This window comes from Lampris incognitus, chromosome 12 (assembly GCF_029633865.1).
Source record: "Lampris incognitus isolate fLamInc1 chromosome 12, fLamInc1.hap2, whole genome shotgun sequence".
Classification (NCBI taxonomy): Eukaryota; Metazoa; Chordata; class Actinopteri; order Lampriformes; family Lampridae; genus Lampris; species Lampris incognitus.
Genome location: NC_079222.1, coordinates 49,591,710 through 49,614,962, shown reverse-complemented (window position 1 = coordinate 49,614,962; position 23,253 = coordinate 49,591,710). Strand labels below are relative to the sequence as shown.

At 48.8% G+C, this 23,253-nt stretch overlaps 1 protein-coding gene across 1 annotated transcript in view; it reads right to left on the bottom strand.

The window, feature by feature from the left end:
* Positions 1 to 23,253, bottom strand: part of LOC130121744 (membrane-associated phosphatidylinositol transfer protein 2-like) — a 39,373-nt gene that overhangs the window by 3,178 nt on the left and 12,942 nt on the right. Inside the window, exons 3-20 of the mRNA XM_056290620.1 lie at positions 21,715 to 21,836; positions 21,216 to 21,449; positions 18,142 to 18,480; positions 17,852 to 17,947; positions 13,047 to 13,151; positions 11,588 to 11,652; positions 9,670 to 9,760; positions 9,422 to 9,575; positions 9,115 to 9,304; positions 8,791 to 8,910; positions 8,311 to 8,522; positions 7,102 to 7,277; positions 5,383 to 5,553; positions 5,018 to 5,173; positions 4,270 to 4,437; positions 2,864 to 3,012; positions 2,663 to 2,779; positions 1,923 to 2,039 (exon numbers count right to left, since the gene is read on the bottom strand). Coding sequence (XP_056146595.1) covers positions 1,923 to 2,039; positions 2,663 to 2,779; positions 2,864 to 3,012; positions 4,270 to 4,437; positions 5,018 to 5,173; positions 5,383 to 5,553; positions 7,102 to 7,277; positions 8,311 to 8,522; positions 8,791 to 8,910; positions 9,115 to 9,304; positions 9,422 to 9,575; positions 9,670 to 9,760; positions 11,588 to 11,652; positions 13,047 to 13,151; positions 17,852 to 17,947; positions 18,142 to 18,480; positions 21,216 to 21,449; positions 21,715 to 21,836 — 2,782 coding nt within the window. The remainder of the gene's footprint in view (positions 1 to 1,922; positions 2,040 to 2,662; positions 2,780 to 2,863; positions 3,013 to 4,269; positions 4,438 to 5,017; positions 5,174 to 5,382; positions 5,554 to 7,101; positions 7,278 to 8,310; positions 8,523 to 8,790; positions 8,911 to 9,114; positions 9,305 to 9,421; positions 9,576 to 9,669; positions 9,761 to 11,587; positions 11,653 to 13,046; positions 13,152 to 17,851; positions 17,948 to 18,141; positions 18,481 to 21,215; positions 21,450 to 21,714; positions 21,837 to 23,253) is intronic.

Below are 23,253 nucleotides of genomic sequence, written 5' to 3'. Positions count from 1 at the left end.
CATTACTGAACCAGTATCTAACGATCAGGTCCCGGATCTCTGAATCTGCCTCAGCACCACCTCCTTAACGACTCGTCCCTGACGAACTGCGACTCGCGTGCTGAACGGCACGTGACCAAGAAAAAGTCAAATTACTTCCTCCTTTCCTCCATATTAATTAGTATGTTTGCGCCCTTTCAAGTTAAGTAGTGCCTCATACTCAGTTGTTACTAGATTACAGCATTACTTGTTTTTGTAGTTTGGATGTGTGTTTTTGTAGTTTGGATGTTTATTTTTGTAGTGTGGAAGTGTGGTTTTGTACTGTGGATGTGTGTTTTTGCAGTGTGGATGTGTGTTTTTGTAGTGTAGATGTGTGTTTTTGTAGTCTGGATGTGTGTTTTTGTAGGTTGGATGTGTGTTTTTGTAGTTTGGAAGTGTGTTTTTGTAGTGTGGATGTGTGTTTTGTAGTTTGGAAGTGTGTTTTTGTAGACTGGATGTGTGTTTTTGTAGTGTGGATATGTGTTTTGTAGTTTGGAAGTGTGTTTTTGTAGTTTGGATGTGTGTTTTTGTAGACTGGATGTGTGTTTTTGTAGTCTGGATATGTGTTTTTGTAGTGTGGGTGTGTGTTTTTGTAGTTTAGATGTGTGTTTTGTAGTCTGGATGTGTGTTTTTGTAGTCTGGATGTGTGCTTTTGTAGTTTAGATGTGTGTTTTTGTAGTCTGGATGTGTGTTTTTGTAGTCTGGATGTGTGTTTTTGTAGTTTGGATGTGTTTTTTGTAGTTTGGATGTGTGTTTTTGTAGGTTGGATGTGTGTTTTTGTAGTGTGGTTGTGTGTTTTTGTAGTTTTGATGTGTGTTTTTGTAGTCTGGATATGTGTTTTTGTAGTCTGGATGTGTGTTTTTGCAGTCTGGATATGTGTTTTTGTAGTCTGGATGTGTGTTTTTGTAGTCTGGATGTGTGTTTTTGTAGTGTGGAAGTGTGTTTTTGTAGTTTGGATGTGTGTTTTTGTAGTGTGGAAGTGTGTTTTTGTAGTTTGGATGTGTGTTTTTGTAGTCTGGATGTGTGTTTTTGTAGTCTGGATGTGTGTTTTGTAGTTTGGAAGTGTGTTTTTGTAGTTTGGTAGGTTTTTGTAGTCTGGATGTGTGTTTTTGTAGTGTGGATATGTATTTTTGTAGTGTGGATGTGGGTTTTGTAGTTTGGAAGTGTGTTTTTGTAGTTTGGATGTGTGTTTTTGTAGTGGGGATGTGTGTTTTTGTGGTGTGGATGTGTGTTTTTGTAGTGTGGATGTGTTTTTGTAGTTTGGATGTTTCTTTTTTGTAGTGTGAATGTGTGTTTTTGTAGTGTGGATGTGTGTTTTTGTGGTGTGGATGTGTGTTTTTGTAGTGTGGATGTGTTGTTGTCTTTGCGTTGTGGGCTGGGGAAACGGCATTTCGCGTCATTTCATGTGTGCAGCTGCATGGATCGAAACGGCAAATAAACGTTCCTGATTCCCGAGTTGTGCACACAAGCACACAACTTTGCGCTCCGCTTGAACACAAAATCAGCCACACGTCACTAAGTGGTTAATTAATGGCGACTAATGAAGTAATGCTGGGTTGCCAGTAGCAGCTCAGTACGATGCACTACTTTACTCACAGGGACAAGACTAGTAGCATGGAGGTAATAAAGAAGGGATGACGAGTTATTGATTAGTCAGAGTTAATCAGCAATGCTTCATTATGTAGTCATCGCTTGCACGTTAACACGGCGCCAGCAGGGGGCGCCGATGAGGTTCTCTATCAGAAAGGGGAGAACTTACAGATGTGTTGAGAGACAAGAATACATTCAGGCAAAATGGGATAATAGTGACAATGGGAAAAAAATTTAAAAAAATAAAAAGTTGAATTTAACTTATTCAATTATGCAAATCTCGTTCAAATCATGACAGCTGATTGCGTCATCACCTTCTCCCCGGTAAGGGTGACCATGTCCAGAGGACCGTACATGAAGCGTCCCGTCACCATCTGGGCTCCGTCCTCTGCGAATACGGCATCGTTCACACGGTGGTTAGCTGTCACATTCTGACACACAACCACACACACACACAGCCACACAAAACAGCCAGTCAGTCTCCTGCTGCCATGTCTCGGCAACACACAACATGATCAGCTGCTTTTTCTGGGGGGGGGGGTCCTCCCTTTTTCTCCCCAATGGTATTTGGCCAATTACCCTGCTCTCCGAGCCATCCCGGTCTCTGCTGATCCGGGGAGGGCTGCAGACTACCACCTGCCTCCTCCCATACATGTGGAGTCACCAGCCGCTTCTTTTCACCTGACAGTGAGGAGTTTCACCAGGGGGACGTGGCACGTGGGAGGATCGCGCTATTCCCCCCACTCCCACCAAACAGGCGCCCCGACCGACCACAGGAGGGCGCTAGTGCGGCGACCAGGACACATAACCCACATCCGGCTTCCCACCCGCAGACACGGCCACTTGTGTCTGTAGGGGCTCCCGACCAAGCCGGAGGCAACACGGGGATTCGATCCGGCGATCCCCGTGTTGGTAGGCAACGGAATAGACCGCCACGCCACCCGGACGCCCGATTACCAACGCCCCTCCATCAGAAGGGCCATAGTAAAGGAGTCGCCAACTTGCCAACATGATTTCACTACACTGAAGTGACAAGAAAGTAAAGGCGCCTCACTCGGATCTTGACGTGAGTCCTCTTCCGGAGCCACTTCTCGCGGGGTTTGGATGGAGTGAATTCCGACACCTCTTTGCCGTCCAGCTCTAAAACGCCGGAGTTCTCGTGTCTCATCACCTAGAGAAACACGCATTGTCAGTCTCCGGCCCGCCCACGCGTCACCTTACCCCTACGCCTCGTTCACAGAGCGTCCCTCCGCACCTGTCTCAGCAAGAAAGACACCACGTCCGTGGACTCCCAGTAGGAGGCGTGGAAGAGATGAGGGAGGGCCACCGTGGGAAAGGCTGTCAGGGCATCCGGGCAGTAGAGCGCAAAGTCCATCCTCTTACTGCCCCACCAGCGAGACGCAACTGCAACACAGACGGGAGGTGGGACAGATTACAACCCTACAACACATGTACAGTATGTCCTACTTTTTTTGGGGGCATTTTCCCCCCCTTTTCTCCCCAATTATACTTGGCTAGTTAGCCCACTCTTCTGAGCCGTCCCGGTCGCTGCTCCGCCCCCTCTGCTGATCCGGGGAGGGCTACAGACTACCACGTGCCTCCTCCCATACACGTGGAGTCACCAGCCGCTTCTTTTCGCCTGACAGTGAGGAGTTTCCCCGGGGGGATCGTAGCGCGTGGGAGGATCACGCTATTCCCCCCAGCCCCCCCCCCAAACAGGTGCCCGACTGACCAGAGGAGGCGCTAGTGCAGCGACCAGGACACATACCCACATCCGGCTTCCCACCCAATCCCCGTGTCGGTAGGCAACGGGGTAGACCGCTACGTTACCCAGACGCCCCGTGTCCTACTTATATAACGTGGACCAGTTCAGTACAGAAATAAAATGAAGCAGTTTAACAAAAAACCTTCAAGGGTTTCAGCGGGGAGGCGTGTGAAGGATCAGAACTAGGAACAACAGGGATGAAACTGGAGACTTGTCTAAAGCCAAACCGCCGCCAAATTGTCGAGCACATTTCTTGTCGTCTTGCAAAGGGATGGGACAGAGGCAGGGGAGACACTGCGGCTGAGCTGAGGAGAAGGGATACGAGGAGGGCTGCTTGGGTAGTTTGGGCGTTAATCTGCGAAATATCTGCATCGGGGAAGGAAGGAGGGATCACGGGGAACGAGAACGGGGCTAGCATCCTTCCCCTCACAGCGAATCACTACAGACCCCAGGATACCTTGCTCTATGTTCCTCGTCACCCCTGGAGACGAGGGGGCAGAGTGGGTGTCTGTGATGTCAGAGGGGACATCGGTGAGGTCAGAGGTCGTGTCGGGGCTGATGTCCGAGCTCGGCTCAGATTTCACGCCGCTCGGCCTTGGAAAGTCGGGATGGATTTTCTTGCGCAACAGAGGGGATGGGCTCCGGGATGCCAGTTTACTGTAGGGGAAGGCCAGCTGAGACAGCAGGCTGGGCCTTGTAGCCTGGCTGCCGCCAGGGCTGTGTGCTGACAGCATGTGTGGAGGGAGGAAATAAAAATCAAATCAAAATATAAATGTCAACTCTCAGTTCGTGTGCCAAAGGTGGAGGTACTGAATTGCGGAAGTTCTGACAGTGGCTGGTTCTACGTAACTTGACCCAGATGTCCAAATACTTGTGGAGGTGAGAGGTCCACTTACCAGCAGCGATGATTGAGGCAGTGTAAGAATCTGCCAAGCCGGACACTTGGCTGGCTATGCTGGCCTCACTGGCTCTCCGGTGGCTCTGCAGGTGAGGAACCCCTGGAGCAGGGGATGATGGGAACAGACCGTCAACAAAAACACCACAGTGAGTGTGAAGAACATCTGCTATGGAGGGAGGTAAATGACAAAGAGAGCAGGAAGTCTGTTTTTCTCCATCCATCCATCCATCCATCCATCTATTATCCAGTCCGCCTGTCAGGGTCGCGGGGATGCTGGAGCCTATCCCAGCAGTCATTGGGCAGCAGGCGGGGACACACCCTGGACAGGCCGCCAGACCATCACACAGGGCCCACACACACACACATTCATACCTAGGGACAGTTTAGTACGGCCGAGTCACCTGACCTACATGTCTTTGGACCGGAGCATCCGGAGAAAACCCCACACAGACACGGGGAGAACATGCAAACTCCACACAGAGGACGACCCGGGACGACCCCCCCCAAGGTTGGACTACCCCGGGGCTCGAACCCGGGACCTTCTTGCTGTGAGGCGGCCGCGCTAACCACTGCGCCACCGTGCCGCCCTATTTGTTCTCTTTACACTGAAATGATGAGCCGGCATGAAAGAAAAAGGTGGCCCGTAAAGTAAATGGGACGCTGTGTTAACAGAAGACGAGAGAGAGGGCAGAGGGCCAGAACCAGACAGGACCAGAAAAGTGTGATGCATGGACAGCAGACACAACAATGGAGGTACACACGCTCGGCGGGGGGCTGCGAGGCCTGCCAGTTGACCACTGGCACGGGGATGGAGGTCTCACTCATGATGCTCTTCTGGCCACGGTGAGGTGCCGCACCCCCAGACTCCATCAGGAGGTGAGGGTGGCTCTGCATGGTCTCAACTGGGGAGGAAAATGGGGGTGTGGTTAGGTTTGGAGGGGGGGGAGGGGGCAGAAGAGAGAGACAGAAACAAAGGCCACATGGCAGAAACAGGTGACATGGACTCACTATCATACAGCAGAGCTCAAAGTAGTCTAGTCCTGCACGACTGCTGCCACTCCTGACTTTGTGCACACAGTGTGTGTGTGTGTGTGTGTGTTCACTAACCCACCCAGCAATGCAGAGTGTCCGTCCCCTAGAGGAAAGCGTTGGTAGCGCGGGACGTTGCAGGGGGGCAGGAGGTGAAACCTCTTTTCCAGACAAGGCTCCAGGCGGGAGGCGGACGGGTCAGCGGGGTGGAACAGGTTATACACCTGCTGACAGGCCGGGCGGAGGGCGCACACTGCACAGGTGGAGGGAATAACACCGGCGATTACAAATACTGAAAGAATAAGACTTTGTTCTCACCTACAACCTGCAAGGAACCGACGGTTGTGTGTTGAGTGTGAAGCCTTTTTTTACTTGACACGGCGTCTTTCTACCGCCAGCGGCGCTGCGGCGCTCGCTGACGGTAGAAAAGTCACTTGTAATCCCCAGAAGGCCTCAGCTTTGCAGAAAGCCGATTTAATTTGTGTGTTCTTCTTCTTTTTTCTTTTTTTGGGGGGGGGGGGGGGTGGGGGGTTCCTTTTTCTCCCCAATTGTACCCGGCCAATTACCCTATTTTCTGAGCCGTCCTGGTCTCTGCTCCACCCCCTCTGCCGATCCGGGGAGGGCTGCAGACTACCACATGCCTCCTCCCTCCTCCCACACATGTGGAGTCACCGGCCGCGTCTTTTCACCTGACAGTGAGGAGTTTCACCAGGGGGACGTAGCGCGTGGGAGGATCACGCTATTCCCCCCAGTTCCCCCTCCCCCCCAAACTGGAGCCCCGATCGACCAGAGGAGGCGCTAGTGCAGCGACCAGGACACATGCCCACATCTGGCTTCCCACCCGCAGACAGGGCCCATTGTGCCTGCAGGGACGCCCAACGAAGCCGGAGGTAACATGGGGATTCGAACCGGCGATCCTCGTGTTGGTAGGCAATGGACTAGACCGCCACGCCACCCGGACGCCCTAGCATGCGTGTCAAATGCAAACTCCACACAGAAAGGACCTGGGACGGCCTGGGGTTCGAACCCACGACCTTCTTGCTGTGAGGCAACAGTGCTGACCACTGGGCCACCGTGCCGCCCCCCCCCCCCCCGTTTTTAATCTTTTACACACATCACAGGTTACAAATGATGCATCTCAAGGAGTTTGCTCATCTAGTGAGACGTAAACAAAAGCATCAGTAAAGTGACTACTGACTAGCTGTGACTAGGGACTAGTTATGAATAGTTACTAGCTGTGAATAGTTATGACTAGTGACTAGCTGTGACTAGGGACTAGTTATGACTAGTGATTAGCTGTGACTAGTTATGACTATTGACTAGTCATGACTAGTGACTAGCTGTGACTAGTTATGACTAGTGACTAGCTGTGACTAGTTGTGACTAGTGACTAGCTGTGACAAGTGACTAGCCGTGACCAGTGATTAGTCATGACTAGTGACTAGCTGTGACTAGTGACTAGTCATGACTATTGACTAGCTGAGACTAGTGACTAGTCATGACTAGTGACTAGCTGTGACTAGTTGTGACCAGTGACTAGCTGTGACCAGTGACTAGCCGTGACCAGTGACTAGTAATGACTAGTGACTAGCTGTGACTAGCTGTGACTAGTGACTAGCTGTGACTAGTTATGACTAGTGACTAGCTGTGACTAGTGACTAGTTAAACTAGCTGTGACTAGTTGTGACTAGTGACTAGCTGTGACTAGTGACATACAGAACAGGTCACTTCCCGTACTGACGGATGGGGACACACATAGGTTGGTGTAGATGTATACATTAAAGAAAACAGCAACCCTCACCATCCAGCGAGGGCACCACCGTCCTCCTGAGCGCCAGTACCAAGCCCAGAGGACAGCCAAACAGGAACAAGTCCGTCACTTCAAAGTCAAATCTTCCCAGGGAGCCTCCCTCCTGCATGGTGCTGTTACTGGAGCGCCGTGAGCCCGACTCCCCGTGCAGCACGCCGGCCTGGAGGCTGGTCCAACACACAACACTGGCACATTACAACACACTCATGTGTGTGTGTGTGTGTGTGTGTACGAGAAAGGGAAAGAATAAGAGAGAAAGAGAGAGAGAAAGAATGAGAGATGAAAAGAAAGAGCGAGAGAAAGAGAAAGACAGAGAAAGAATGAGAGACAGAGAGAGAAAGAGAGAATGAAAGAAAGAAACAAGCAGAATGAGAGTGCGAGAGAAAAAGAATGAGAGAGAGAATGAAAGAAAGAGACAGAATGAGAGCGAGTGAGAGAGAACGAATGAGAGATGAAAAGAAAGAGCGAGAGAAAGAAAAAGACAGAGAAAGAATGAGAGACAGAGAGAAAGAGACAGAATGAGAGAAAGACAGAATGAGAGAATAAGAGAAAGAGACAGAATGAGAGAATGAGAGAGAGACAGAATGAGAGCGAGTGACAGAGAAAGAATGAGAGAAAAAGAATGAGAGAGAGCAAGAGAGAGAGAGAATGAAAGAAAGAAAGAAGCAGAATGAGAGCGAGTGAGAGAGAAAGAATAACAGAGAAAGAATGAGAGAGAGAGAATGAGATAGAGAGAGGTAGGGAGAGGGGGGAGAGAGAGAGGGAGAGAGAGAAAGAGAGAGAGAGAGAGAGGGAGAGAGAGAGGGAGAGAGAGGGAGAGAGAGAGAGAGAGCGAGAGGGAGAGAGAGAGGGGGGGGGGAGAGAGAGGGAGAGAGAGGGAGAGAGAGAGAGAGAGAGAGAGAGAGAGAGAGAGAGAGAGAGAGAGAGAGAGAGAGAGAGAGAGAGAGAGAGAGAGAGAGAGAGAGAGGGAGGGAGGGAGAGAGAGGGAGAGAGAGAGAGAGAGAGAGAGAGAGAGAGAGAGAGAGAGAGAGAGAGAGAGAGAGAGAGGGAGAGGGAGAGAGAGAGAGAGAGAGAGGGAGACAGAGAGACAGAGAGAGAGAGAGAGAGAGAGAGAGAGAGAGAGAGAGAGAGAGAGAGGGAGAGAGAGGGAGAGAGAGAGGGAGAGAGGAGAGAGAGAGAGGGAGAGTGCACATGTCTAACCTAGAGAGGAAGGCTTGGTGGTGTTTGATGGTGTCCATCTCGTAGGTGGAGGAATCGCTGCGTTTGCGAGGCAGCAGCTTCTTGGGGTCGTCCGGTGCTGAGCTGTGGGGGATGTCGATGTTGCTCCGGCTGAGGTGGCGGCTTCCTTCCAGGGTCCGGGTGGAGGGGGAGACGCTGTTTATCACTATACCCGGAGACAGCAAGTCCGCGTCCTGGAGGAGAGACGCGCAGGCAGACAGAAACACAGTTTCCGCTAATAGCTGATCGTTGTAATTTCAACGCACAGTGAATAAAGTTCAACACAATGAAGACTCGCTCAACTGAGCTGAGCTGAGCTGAGCTGAGCTGAGCCGAGCCGAGCCGAGCCGAGCCGAGCCGAGCTGAGCTGAAGTGCATTGAATTGCATATAGAAAGAAAGCGAAAGAGAAGAAGGTCGGTCTAAAGACAGGTGGCTGATGGAGCGTAGCTGAGTTTCGACACCTGAACACTGATGGTGCTGCCCCTCCTGCTGCTGTTCTGGCTCTCCGACACAGTCACCGAGCTGCTGCACAGAGCATCGAAGCCGAGGATACCCCCCACACAGTCCCCGATCACACACACCTGCGGGAGAACACACAACACGCACACACACACACACGTGTGAACAAGCTTATGCCTCTAAACCTCCGAGGAAGAAATGTGAGAGCCGCTGTTTCTGCACAAACCTGCAGAAGAAGTGTGCAGAGAGCCTTGTCTTACACAACACTGTTTAATGAAGACTCAAGAAACAAGGGTTACCTTTGACCCCTGGGGTTAAACACTGACCTGGCCAGTGAAGGACACGCCCTCTAGAGATTTCATAAAGTCTGTGTACACCTGATTGGCCCGCAGGATGACCGTTGCCACGGCGTCTTGGTATTGGGGTGCGGAGGTAGCCAATAGGGGGAGGGCAGCGAGGGGGATGTGGTCTTGACTGTTGGACAGGCATCCCTCATCGTAGCTGTAGGGGCTTAGGCTGCACAGGACAGAGACAATATGGTGTGTGTGTGTGTGTGTGTGTGTGTGTGTTAGACTGACAGTGTCTGCACAAGGCACATAAAGACTGTGTTGACGATGGAACAGCACCGCTTACTTTGAGACCAGTGAGAACGCATCTGCACACACGGCGGGACAGGGCACCAGGCGAATGGCGATGCGACCTAATGCTGCAGGGTAGTGGACCCTCATCACCGTCTCGAAAACCCCGCTCAGGGTGTTCACGTCCCCCTGTTTGCTGTTCTGTTCACCTGCGGGGAACAACAACAAGTCTGCTAGACATGTCTCCGAGCGGGCCTGCTGTGTGAGCTCCAGATGAGGGGGTGTGATGACGTCATTGTTTACCGGTTCCAGTGTCGAGAACGTTGCCTCCGTGCAGGACCAGAACCAAAGCATGAATCTTAGATGACTGCAAATGCTGCCGAGAGGAGCCGTCCTGCAGGTCAAGGGACGGCAGACAGGGAGCGAGTCAGGCGGTAAGGCCGAAGGAAACGGTGAGAAGAGTGAAGGTAGCAGAGCGAACAGTGGAGAGGAGGTGGGGAAAGGGTGGAGCGAAGAGGAGGAGGAGGAGGAGGAGGAAGAGGAAACACAAGACATTGGGCTGACAGCAAAACAACGTGACTGGTGTCTGCCTCGTAGTTTCTAGACATGTAACTTGGGCGGGTTAAATAAATCCCAAGGACAAGTCTATTTTCTTTTTTGGGGGGGGCGGGGTCTCCCCAATTGTGCTTGGCCAATTACCCCACTCTTCACTGCTCCACCCCCTCTGCCGATCTGGGGAGGGCTGTAGACTACCACATGCCTCCTCTGATACATGTGGAGTCACCAGCCGCCTCTTTTCACCTGACAGTGAGGAGTTTCACCAGGGGGATGTAGCGCGTTGGAAGATCACGCTATTCCCCCCCAGTTCCCCCCTCCCCGAACAGGCGCAACGACCGACCAGAGGAGGCGCTAGTACAGTGACCAGGACACATCCCCGCATCCGGCTTCCCACCCGCAGACACAGCCAATTGTGTGTGTAGGGACGCCCGACCAAGCCGGAGGTAAAGTGGAGATTTGAACCAGCGACCCCTGAGCTGTTAGGCAACAGAATAGACCGCTACGCCACCCGGACGCCCCGACGAGTCTGTATTCTATATCACCTCCCTATCTGTTCTGTTTTTATGCCAATCAACCAGAGCATTCTAGATTCTCTTACATGTCCTCTGGCTTGCTCTTGTTTCTACCTCTTATGGGCCAGGTGATGTTCCGTTGGCTCAGAGGCGCTTTAAACCAAACCCAAGTCAGTACAGCGGGCCAAGGAGAGGCGCAGCTGGCCGTCTGGCAAACGTGATGGCTCGATGCCACTTCGAGGAACTGCAACAGACCACACCCAGAAGCTCTGGTTTTTCTTCATTTTCAGAGGCATACCAACACGGGGATCGCCGGTTCGAATCCCCACGTTACCTCCGGCTTGGTCGGGCATCCCTGTCCCATGGCCACAGTTGGCCGTGTCTGTGGCCGTGTCCTCACTGTCAGGTGAAAAGAAGCGGCTGGCGACTCCACATGTATGGGAGGAGGCATGTGGTAGTCTGCAGCCCTCCCCGGATCGGCAGGGGGGGCGGAGCAGCGACCGGGACGGCTCAGAAGAGTGGGGTAATTGGTCAGGTACAATTGGGGAGAAAAGGGGGGGGGATCTTTATTTTCTTTGGTTATTGCAGCAGAGGGTGGACCATGTCAACACTGTAAGGATGTCAGAATGCTAAGATGAACATCATCATGGGCAAAAAAAATTGGTAACACTTTAGTATGGGGAACGTAGTCACCATTAATTAGGTGCTCATTAGCATGCAAATTAGCAACATGTTGGCTCTTAATTGGTCATGCCGTATTCTGCATGGCCTTATTATACAACCAGTAAGCCATTAACTATGAGTTTTCCCTCTATAACCTCAGAAGTATTGCTTATTAGTAGTACCATCTCAATATGCTTTGCTTAGTATGGCCTTTATAAGGTGGTAGTACCACAAGAAGAGTTATTCTCCCTTACTAACACTTAATGAATATGCTCTGTTCTTACATAACAACACACAACACTACAAGTGTTCATAGTGTTAAATTACTGTAAATTAAGTTTTTGTTACTTAGAATATGTTCCCCATACTAAAGTGACATCTTGATCATTACTAATTCACTAGTAATTAAGTGTTTTTATGTTCCCCATACTAAAGTGTTACCAAAAAATTATTTGGCAAAAGCGTCTTAAATAGTGAAGAAAACCTACCTCCATTTGTGACTCCTCGCCACGCGTGACTGCGTACTCCCCACCGGACTCCTGGTACAAGCCGTCTATAAATATTGGAATAGACAAGATGATGCGCCACAAACAACTGCTTATTTGTATTTCAAGTCACACTGAGGTTAACGTCAACCGCATAGGCGTTTCTAGCCCATTTTTGGGGGTGCTACAGCACCCCTAAATTGAACCCCAGCACCCCTAAAATTGAAGATATTTTTTATTTTTTACTGTATGTCCATGTTTAATAAGCTGAAGAAATGTCAAAACCATATCCAGTATATGGTTTAAACGTAATATTTTAACAACAAAAATACAGCACCCCCCCATGCTTCGAAAATGGTTTGATCCACCCCCCCAAATTTATCTTGCCTGGCCGGCCAGCACTCTGGCTGCTCAGCACCCCTAAAGCTAGAATCGCCCCTGGTAAACCGTATGAGGAAAACCAGCACCAGATGCTCGTCAAAGAAACATGGCAGGCACAAAAGTTGCAGACCACGATAACCAGCAACACCGGGAAGCTATCATGAAGATAAAAGATATGGAATTAAAAGTAGCTAAAGTACAAAGCCTGCATTCACCACAGGAGTGTCCATGAGTCAGTGCTCTAAAAAAAGACAACAATGAATCAAGGGCCACACGTTTCACAACTGCCCCTTTGTGCTTTAAGGAGAGAATGCCAAGGAACGTTGCTTCAGTGAGAAAAGAAACAACGGCCGGTGGCGGTGAGGATGCCATTGGAGTTATCCAGTGTGTGTCTTACGTCACAACAATTACGCTTAATAAAGTCCAAAACACATCTGGAAAGTTGACACATTCCAGTTCTCACAGTCTTCCCATCAACAGCCGCTGAGAACTTCTCACACCTTCACTCGCCACATCCCTTCTTCTAGCACCCAGCAAACCAAGATGACCACCCGTTACTACATCAAAACAGCACTTCCTCGGTTAGTCATTCATATGTTTGCCTGTTACAGTAACACTGTATGGGAGATTTTGTCACATTAACAGACACACTGTACAGTGTCTACATCCTCAAAGGCCATGATAAGTCTTTCCACACCGCAGTCTATGACTGAATCAAGAGAAGGATTTAAAAATGGTACATTGCACTGTAAGTTGCTATGTTATATAAGATACGATCAATATTTGTAGATGAGGCCTTTTATAAACTCCTCCAGTCCACTGGTGTAGATGAGACATAAGGAGGTCTTTGTTTCAGAATCACATGACAAACAGTCAATAGCCTTAGAAGGACGTATGGATAAAGAGGAGCAATTGTGCTAACCATCCAAGGCAGCAGAAGCATTTGCTACAAAATTAATAGGGATGGAAATCAACATGATTTCAGGTGATCAAGTGATAAAGATTGATAATAAGTGATGAAGATTTTGTATGTATGTCGATGACATAGCATTATCTGGCCGTGTGCAGTAACCTACACTACCTTGGGCTTCATCAACTTCTATTGTTTCTATTTTGTCCATCAGCTCATTGGAGCTCCACTTGGTGATCTCCTTGGGGAACATCTCCTCGTTATCAGAGAAAACTTCTGCAAGACAAACAACAAATATTAGGAGAAATATTCATTACGACAAATAAGTGTAGGTGAAAAATCACAAAGCAATTGCCAAATTATTGTTAAAATTATTATTAATAAAAATTATTATTATCAAAATTATTATCGTACCAAAGCAATGATAACAATCAGAATGAAATGTCTATATTTTCTATTTAGGTGTATGTTTGTGATAAAGGGATGACATGCACTATTGTGTCTACTAAAAACTCCTCATGAGAAGAGAAACTGTAGTTTTACTCTGGAAATTATTTGCATGGGAATAATGCCAAGATAGGTTTCAAAGTCCATTCACATGTTCTTTTTCAATAAAGCACACTTTTAAACCACAACTTATGCGGCTGACTTGAGTGAATTCCCTCTGTAAAATGTATGACTACATAGGATGCCTAAAATACCCTTCAACAAATATTCATGTAATAGAAATTAGTGGAAATTTGATGAGAAAATACATCTGTTTATTTGGTAACTGGGCTTCCCTGGCTATTTCCACTACATTCCATGCGCAATCTTTAGATCACTTTAAGTCTTTAATCAAAGCTTTGAAGGATTCAAAATCTATTTTCCATTACTTTGCTTCTTTATACAATCAGGTTTAATTCATCTATGCTAGTGTTATCTTATCAGCCAAAAACTGTTCACAAACTGTCTTCTATTATAAAGTGTTCTATTGTATAATAAAGCCCCTGAAAATTTACTTTCGGATATTAAAGATGTCTATATGATATCAAAGCTGGTTGACCAAAGCTCAAATTAAAAATCCCCATTAACTATATTTAAGCTGGTCCAAACGCAAATCTGACACCTGATCAGGACTGTGTGAGTGTGCTGTGAACAAATAATGACTGACAAAAGTGTTCCACTGGCAATGAATACAAACAACTCGAAGACGTGGCAGTCAGTGACCGCTATTTATTGCTGCGCTATCAAATGTAGTATCATGATCAACATGGTTGAACCATACATGTTTGAACTGGCAGATTGCCATTTTCTTGTTGACGATCCAGAGCATCGTTGCATCAATAATTAATGGAAAATTAACAACTTCACTCACTCAACTTGTCTCTGAATGGTGAGTTACATGGCAGAACATTCATAGGTTTACGTCTTTAGCTAATATAAACAGTACTCCAAGCTGCATGTTAGCTTTCATCTTTATCTTATTTCAACAACTTTGTGCTTGTACCATTTTCTGTTCTATACTCTGTATGTTCATCTTTGAGATGCTTTGCCCTGCAAAGATGCAAGTATTGGCATCTGTCTTACTGCAGTGTTGTAAATATGTGGCTTTCTGACATTGGCCTCTCTCTAATTCTGACTGGTACATTAGATAACATGGAATAACCTGATGACACCTGCATCCAACACAGTCCCACTCAACTCAAAACTGAGAGACGAACAGAGAAAACACAGAGAAGTCTCTTTTCAAATGGCTAAAATTGCTTTTTGTTAATTTTTCATTTTTCAGGACCATATAACTCATAGCAAAAAAAAAAGATTAATAGGCTTTCGTGGACTTTAAAATAGCATGGGGGTTGCATATAGTTTCACATATAGTGGGGATACAGTGGCACCGAGTAGGCTTGATTCGCAGATACTTCCTAGGATCCATCAGCACACATCATCAGTGATATTTCCTGAGGTCCTCAGGAGTTTCGGGTCTTTCAGCCTCATACACCCTCACTCAGGTGACCCAGCCAGGGTTGATAAGGCCCTGGCTTGTGTCCCAGAAGCACTGGCCCACAGATCACGCCTTCTGATCCAATGCCATCTGGAGGTCATCTCTGCAGCCTCCATGGTAGACTTGATGGCTTTCCTTTTTGCGGCCCCAGTGATGCCAAGTAGAGTGTCGACCTTGCACAAGGAGTGGCCAGCAAAGCCCCTACACCCCACTTCAATGGGTTCACAACATGCCTTCCAGCCTCTCCTCTGGCACTGATCCACCAGCTCCTGGTACTTGGACCTATTCCACTCATTTGCCTCTTCCATCTGGTCCTCCCAGGGAACTGTCATTTCTATATGGAGAACCTGCTTTGAAGAGGCAGATGATAGCATTACGTCTGGCCTCAACGAAGTTGTCATAACGTGGTGCGGGAACCTAAGCTGCTCTCCCAAGTCAACTCATAGTTCCCAGTCTGATGCAGAGGTGAGGAGACCAGCTGCCGATCTGGGCTGTGACTGAGGCTGCTCACCAGCCCTGAAAAAGGCAATGTTCCTCTGTCTGTGGGCTTGCTTGTTGTTGGCGATGGCTTTGGAGATGGTCTCTGCGACTGTCTTCAGCGCATGTCGCCAGTGGTATTGGCAATCCCCCAGGGCTGATGGGCAGCTGCTGAGAATGTGTTCAAGTGAAGCTTTTCTAGGGCACAGAAGACATGATGGAAAATCAATCTTGCCCCAGAGATGGAGATTTGCTGGACTGGGTAGAACATCATACATGGCAAGGTTGAAGAGTGTAACTGAGCTGGTACACCCAGTTATAATCCCCTTCTCAAGCCAGTGCCAGTCAGATGTTGTGTTCACAGAAGTGACTCGGAGCCTGAAGTTCCCTTAGTAGTTCAGGATGAGGTCTTTGATCTTGCTGGGTACATGGTGTCGGTCCAGGGTAGTCTCGATCAGCTTGTGTTGTATTAAGCCATATGTGTTGGCAAGGTCAAGCCAAAGCATAACTACATCACACTTCCCTTCATGTGCCTCCTTGATCAGCTAGGTGACAACTCCAATGTGTTCAAGGCACCATGGAACTCAAGGAATGCCACCTTTCTGTACCAAAGTATCAATGCAGGTATTGTTACGGAGGAAGTCTGTCATCCTTCTGAATAGGACACTGAAGAAGATCTTCTCCGCCACATTGAGGAGCAAGATGGATCTAAACTGCTCCAGCTTATCCACTGGTCCGCTACAGTTCACGTGTGTCAAATTACCGCAAAATCTTCCAGAGGATACTGAGGAGCTGTGGACAGCACTTGTACACCTTTTAGGGTACTCCACTGGGTGTCAGAGCAGAGCTGGCTCTGGCCGCAGTAACCACCTTCTGGACTTACTTCAAGGTGGGCTCTCCGGTGTTGAACTCCACTGTGGGCAATGGTATGTCCAAAAGAGCTCTGAGGGGCCCTAGCTCTTGCTTTCTATCAGGGTTACTCGGAGTGCTGTGCAGGAGGTGGTATACCTATTCTTTAGGGAAGGCAAGAGGACTGCTACACTTCTGCCCTAACAGCTGCCTTGTGAATCCAAATGGATCAGCTATAAACACAGTATGCTCCCTTTCTTTGTCTCTCCTCCGTCTCCTGTGCCATTTTGCTCTGCGCAGGGTCATGAGTTTCTTCCTGATGATGTAATGGAGCTCAGCCAGTCGTGGTTTCTCCTCCTTGGTTGCTACCTTGAACTGCCTTGCCAGAGTCCAAAGCTCTTATCGCAGTTGGTGGATCTTGTCTGCCCTTCAGTTCATGGTGTAGTTGGGTCTGGTGGTCTTGCCCTCTTCGACACCAAACCTCTCTGCTGCAAAACTAACAATGATGGTTGTCATTGTCAGAAGCCATCCGTCTGTATTTCACTTTGCTGTTGATTTGATGATTCTGGCCGCGTCCCCGTCAAACTGGTGCCACTCTCTGTGCTGGCTTGCGGGAGGTCACTTGATCCAACTCTGCGAGTTCTGGACTCTGTGGGGTGTCTCCAGGCCAGGCTCCTCCTTTGTCTCACCAGGAGTGGATCCTGTGTGCTGCACTGCTCCCCCCTGCGCTAAACAATTCATTAGGGCCTGATAATTTTAAAGCCGTGCACGTTCTTGCACACCTTGCAGCAAATGCATCTTCGAGTTGTCGCCGTTGATAATCCATTTGCCAAGGTAGTCATTGTTAGGTCCGTCCTATTGAGGTGCTCACCCCCCCACAAGCTCCCCTGGGGGTATATCAATGTGTGTCTGTCTGTAGCTTTTGTGAGTTCTTCCTCATGAAAGATGCAGGTTGGGCTGCTACGCCTTCCTGCCCTGTGGCTGCCATCTTTCTGAGCTGTCAGCTGTCTCTCCAATTGTGTCCAATCTGTTCTTGGTGGTCACCCAGCCCATTCCTGGGGGTCACTGGCTGAACCAGTTTGAATGCTTTAGAAAATAACGGGCGTCCGGGTGGCGTAGCGGTCTATTCCATTGGCCTGCCTACACGGGGATTGGCGGTTCAAATCTCCATGTTACTTTCGGTTTGGTCAGGCGTCCCTACAGACACAATTGGCTGTGTCTGCAGGTGGGAAGCTGGATGTGGTTATGTGTCCTGGCCGCTGCAGTAGCGTCTCCTCTGGTGGGATGGGGCGTCTGTTCGAAGGGGAGGGGGAACTGGGGGGAATAATGTGATCCTCCCATGCACTATGTCCCCCTGGTGAAACTCCTCACTGTCAGGTGAAAAGAAGTGGCTGGCGACTCCACATGTATCGGAGAAGGCATGTGGTAGTCTGCATCCTTCCCCGGATCGGCAGAGGGGGTGGAGCAGCGACCGGGACGGCTCGGAAGAGTGGGGTAATTGGCCAGATACAATTGGGCCAATTACCCCATCATATTTAAAATATGATGGAAAGGGCCAGTGGGCAATGAGTTGTTCATATAAAAATAATTGTAGAGAAAAAAAATTACAACCAAGAATTATTTTGAGAGTTTCATGTAATATATGTTTCATAGAAAACTATCTTACCATGTGCATCAAAAAACTCATCATCTGTGCTGTCTTCTGAGTCCCGGGCAATGCTCTGCATCCTCCACTCTGAAATGTTCTGGTGAGATGGACTACCTACAAAAATGGGAAATACATGTGAATTGGGGTCTTTCAATCCTTACTACAATGAGTTTAATTATTTTTAATGTTGTTGTAGAAGTAGTATTGTGTTGTTATTCGTAAGAGCATTATCACCAATGACAGAATCCATACCAAGCAAGACCGTAAAACAAATAACAAATGAGATACAAATATTAAATACTACATACCACCTCTTTTAGATGACCTGTTGGAGGATCTAGAGGAGGTCGACCACTGTTTAGTTAGCTCTCCTCTTGTCTCTATTGCAGTTCCCAGTGCTGCTCCTATTTCCTCTGCCCCTGAAACTGCCCCAGCTGTCTCAGTGACCTGGTCCTGCTCCTGGTTAATGGAAGAGCAATTGGTGTTGGTGCCCCCCTCATCGGCAAGACTATACTGAGCCATCTTCCTAGCTAAGGCCAGTTGGGTCTCCAGCTCCAGCTGCCTGATGTCCTCAATAGTCAGGCCATACCACTCATCTTGCCAGCACCATGCCTGCCGATGGGCTCGTACCATCACCTTACGCAGGCCTGGAGGGATGAAAAATAAGAGTGTGTGTGTGTGTATATATATATGGCTTGTATATCATTTTTTATTTTTTACATTTCCCCCCTTTTTCTCCCCAATTGTATCCGGCCAATTACCCCATTCATCTGAGCCATCCTGGTCACTGCTCCAACCCCTCTACCGATCAGGGGAGGGCTGCAGACTACCACATGCCTCCTCCCATACATATGGAGTCACCAGCCACTTCTTTTCACCTGACAGTGAGGAGTTTCGCCAGGGGGACGTAGCGCGTGGGAGGATCACGCCATTCCCCCCAGTCCCCCCCCCCCGGCCAGGCGCCCCAACTGACCAGAGGAGGCGCTAGTGCAGCGACCAGGACACATACCCACATCCAGCTTCCCACCCGCAGACACAGCCAACTGACCTTTCGCAAAGCCCCGCCCCCCTTAGTTACTGTTGCTATGCCCTTCAAGCATTTCAGAACCATCCAGGAAGTAGCTGGAAAACCCCAAAACATGAAGGAAGAAATCAGCGCATTCCCAGAGAAAACAAGTGATGTATTTTGGAGTAATTCATCCTTAATATTGTAAACTACTAATAACACACGTTAGTCCCTAGCTAACGGGTCTGACCCTTTAGCCGAGCGGTTAGGGGTGTCGCCTTGTGGTGCGGTACACCTCGTATCGAATCCCGCACCGGGCAAGAAAATAACCGGTTACATTGGTGGCAGCGGTGGGATCCGGAAGTGTGCAGATCCTCAGAAGTCTCTTCGGAGCGCGGGAATAACAAAGCGCGAGGGCGCGCTTCCGGGGAGGGTGACGACTGTAAACTACTAATAAGACACGTTAGCTCCTAGCTAACGGGTCTGACCCTTTAGCCGAGCGGTTAGTGATGTTGCCTTGTGGTGCAGTACACTCGTATCGAATCCCGCACCGGGCAAGAAATCAACCGGTTACAATATCACCCCGTGGAAGGCAGAAGGGGTTACAGTATGCGGTGGCGGGACACGTTCAGAATATTAACAGTAAAACTGACTTGCGTGGACTCCGGGCTGCCGGGGGCGACTGTAATGGAGGGTAAAGCTTACCGGTCGCAATCAAAGAATGAGAAACCCCATCAACTAATTCTGAAACACATTGGGGACCAGCTGTGCTCTTGCCCTGCAGGGTAAGTTACATATTTCAGCTGTTATCGGTATATTTTTGATAATCCATTGTCAACATCACCATATTATAGTGTGGATTTTGGCCAAGGTTCCCCATAGCGTTCTTTTATCCAGGCTTTTTCGGGGGTCCTGTATGGGCTCCTGGGGGCCGCAGGGCGGCCAGGGACATGCCCCGGGGTCGGGGGAACCGCCTCATTCTTATTATTATTATTATTATTTTTACCTTCGGACCAGAGCCGGTATTTTCAACAAAATAAGGCAAACGAGCGGGCGGGATGACTTTTCCAAACAGCTGGTCCCCACCTGGAGCTCCCAGAGGGGGAGAAACGTTTAAAATAGGCCGGATATGAGGAGGTCAGACTGGCCAGAGACCATCCCAGCCCACCCTCCCCGCGGGTCTTGATGCTCTGAAATGAAAGGTGGAGCCTGGCTAACCTGTGGCTAGCATAACACGGTTATGTTAGTGGGCTAGCTAGCATTAGCTGTCATTAAATTAGGTATCTCTGGCCACAGACTAAGCTGGTTATTTTCATCAGATACATTAATAATTAATAATGTTATTTTGTTAGTCAGTAACACGTTGATATGTTGATAATGGTAATAATCATTGTGTGGGTAAAAGTAGCAGTAATAATACGTTAGCTGTATTAGCTATCAATAATAGCTAGTAGCTAGCTTAGCTTGGAGCAGACAGGTATTTGTGTTGATTCTGGATGGATTAAGCTGGCCATGGGGTCTGCTATACTGCCAAATCTATTGCCCACATTGCGCTTCTTGTGTTCTGGGTTTCGGGTAGGGAAAGAAAATTACCCCCCCTCCAAACTTTTCCTGATATCTAGTATCCGATCTGCAGATCCCATAGGCACACCGTTTCAGCATTTTGCTGTGTGTTTGAAAGCTTGACGGACCTCCCTCACATAGAAACCGTTGCTAAGGTAGGATTGGACAAGCACCGTTCTGGGGTGGTACTTTGCCAAAGGTCAATTGTGTCTGTAGGGGCGACCAAGCTGGAGGTAACACGGGGATTCGAACCAACAATCTCAAAGTTGATAGGCACCGGAATAGACCGCTATGCCACCTGTATATCATCATTGTCCTGGCTTGGGACTTTCAACATCTGGTGAACCTACAGAATGAAAGCAGGTGCCGAGGGCATGACACAAACAGCTTTAAAGGACTGCAGTGAAACTTCAACACCTGGAAACTGTTTGGAAACTAATACAGAGTGTGTTCCCCTATCCCGCTCTTATTTTCTCCTAAACTCTCACAACTTACTGTTTCTTGTCCACTTACAATCCCCCCCAGGCTCATCTTGTACCTTGTTCAGTCTTATTTAAGAGTCATTCAGCATGACGTTGCATTTCAGTGTTGCAAAATGTACTTGTCCAAGTCGCCTCGCTACCTGCTCCGTACAAGGGGCCTTGAGTAGAGATGAGTCATTATGGAAATGGAAGGTTTTGGTATTTCTTAAGAAGTGGTTACTTGCTCAGTATGCATGTGTGAAACACCGAGCAGGGCACACACACACAAACACACACACACACACACGTTAACACATACACAGGACCATAATTTGCCATCTGCCATACCTACCTACATCGTGTATAAAACGCTCAATCTTGGACTGCATGCCCCAGTATCTAAATTCCACTTTGCAGAGCTTGTAGGCACACATCACCGGCTTCTGGTGAGGATTCTGGTTGATTTCCTCAATCCAGTCCTCTGATAGTGGACCGCGTTTGGTCTTGACCGACTGATACAGCTTGGGATCTTCTTCTGCCAGGTACTCGTGTGGAGGGATGTAGTCCTTTACAATGTCTATAGGGTCTAGATGCAGCACACAATGACAACGCATATTCAAAGTTGAAAACTTTTTCCTGGTCAAATAAGGTGACAGCAAAATGACGTAAGAAATTAAAATTAAAAATGCAGATGTCATCAGCATATACTGAGCAAAACCTGGCGCAATCCCAGGTTTGAGTGTTTCTATAAGACATGTGTTCACTGTGTATGTGTGTGTGTGTGTGTGTCCCACGTGTGCACACCGCAGGCACTTGCGTTTGCCCACTTGTGTCTGTGATGATTTCTTTACCTACAGTTCTCTGTCTCTTCTCTGCAGAGGACAGATTAAAGACATCCACTTGATTCCCAGTGTCTGGCTTATAATAAGTCTCAATGTCTATGCAGAACTTCTCCACAAATGGGCAGGTGTACCTGAGAGGCAGAGGACGAATAAGTTGTTAGGATTGTGGCCATTCATCACTCTGCGATGTGAATGTGCCTAACGCACCTATGTACAGGGGCAGGGACTAAATAATGGCAACACCACATGACAAAGTATTTACATTTTGAAGTAAGGAAATCACAAAATGAGCAAGACAGTTTAAAAATACTCGTCATACTAGTCATTACTCATGCATGCAGACTATTTGCACACTCGTGTTTGTATTGATGCATGCTCAGTAACCCAGGTGAAGAAATCCCAGAAAGTTGAACGTCCCCACCGACTTGGCGGCCGGGGAAGGGGAGAAATCCCACATCCAACAGGCCCTGGTTAAGTGTGGTTATCCTAACTGGGCGTTTGTCAAAGCCAGGAAGACGCACAACCAGTGCACCAGCAGGTCCAAGAGAGGAGAAGGACCACAGCTGTCTAAGCGTAAACCAGTGGTGATTCCGTATCTGGCGTGTGTGGAACAGTTGAGACGCGTAATATCCAAACACCGCGTCTCAGTTGCTTTCAAACCCCTAAACATGCTGCACCAGAAGTTGGCCCACCCAAAGGATCAGGTCCCCGGCACAAACAGAGCGATATAGCGTACGCTGTTAAGTGTCAGGAGGATTGTACGTTGGGGAAACTAAACAGACTGTAATGACCGCGGATGACTAGACTCACTAGCCCTTGGCTAACGGGTCGGACCCTGTAGTTGACTGGTTAGCGCAGTCGCCTGTGGTGCGGGAGAACAGGGTTCATGTCCGGCTGCGGCAGTTCCCGGCTGCCCCCCGAATTCGCTACACTGGTGTCGGAAGTCGGATGGTGAGACCGCGAGGCCATCAGAAGCGCGTGCGCCCAGAGGCGTGAGGGAGCGGATATGCTGAAGCGCGGGGACGTGCTTCCTGAAGGAGAGGGGTAGTGTAACGACCACGGATGGCAAGACTGGCTAGCCCTTGGCTAACGGGTCAGACGCTTTAGTTGACTGGTTAGCGCAGTGACCTGGGTTCGCCACCCGGCTGTGGCGGTTCCTGGTTGCACCCTGAATTCGCTACAAGATGCTGGCCAAGAGGATGGCACAACATAGAAGAGCTAACACGTCACGCCAGGACTCCACAGTCTACACTAGCAGTGGCTAACCATGTGCCATGGAGAGCCATGTGTATGCAGGTTTTCATTCACTGATACATTCTTCCGCTTTGGTTGAAGGCTGCTAATCAGTGAAATCACCTGGTGGGATGAAAACCTGCATACACATGGCTCTCCATGGCACGTGGTTAGCCACCCCTGGTCTACACCCATCTACAGGCCAGTGGCCACTCTTTCAAGGACGAGGATGTGCACATCCTTGATAGGGAGGAACGCTGGTTTGAACGGGGAGTCAAAGAGGCCATCTGTGTGAAGAGGGAACGACCTAAGAGT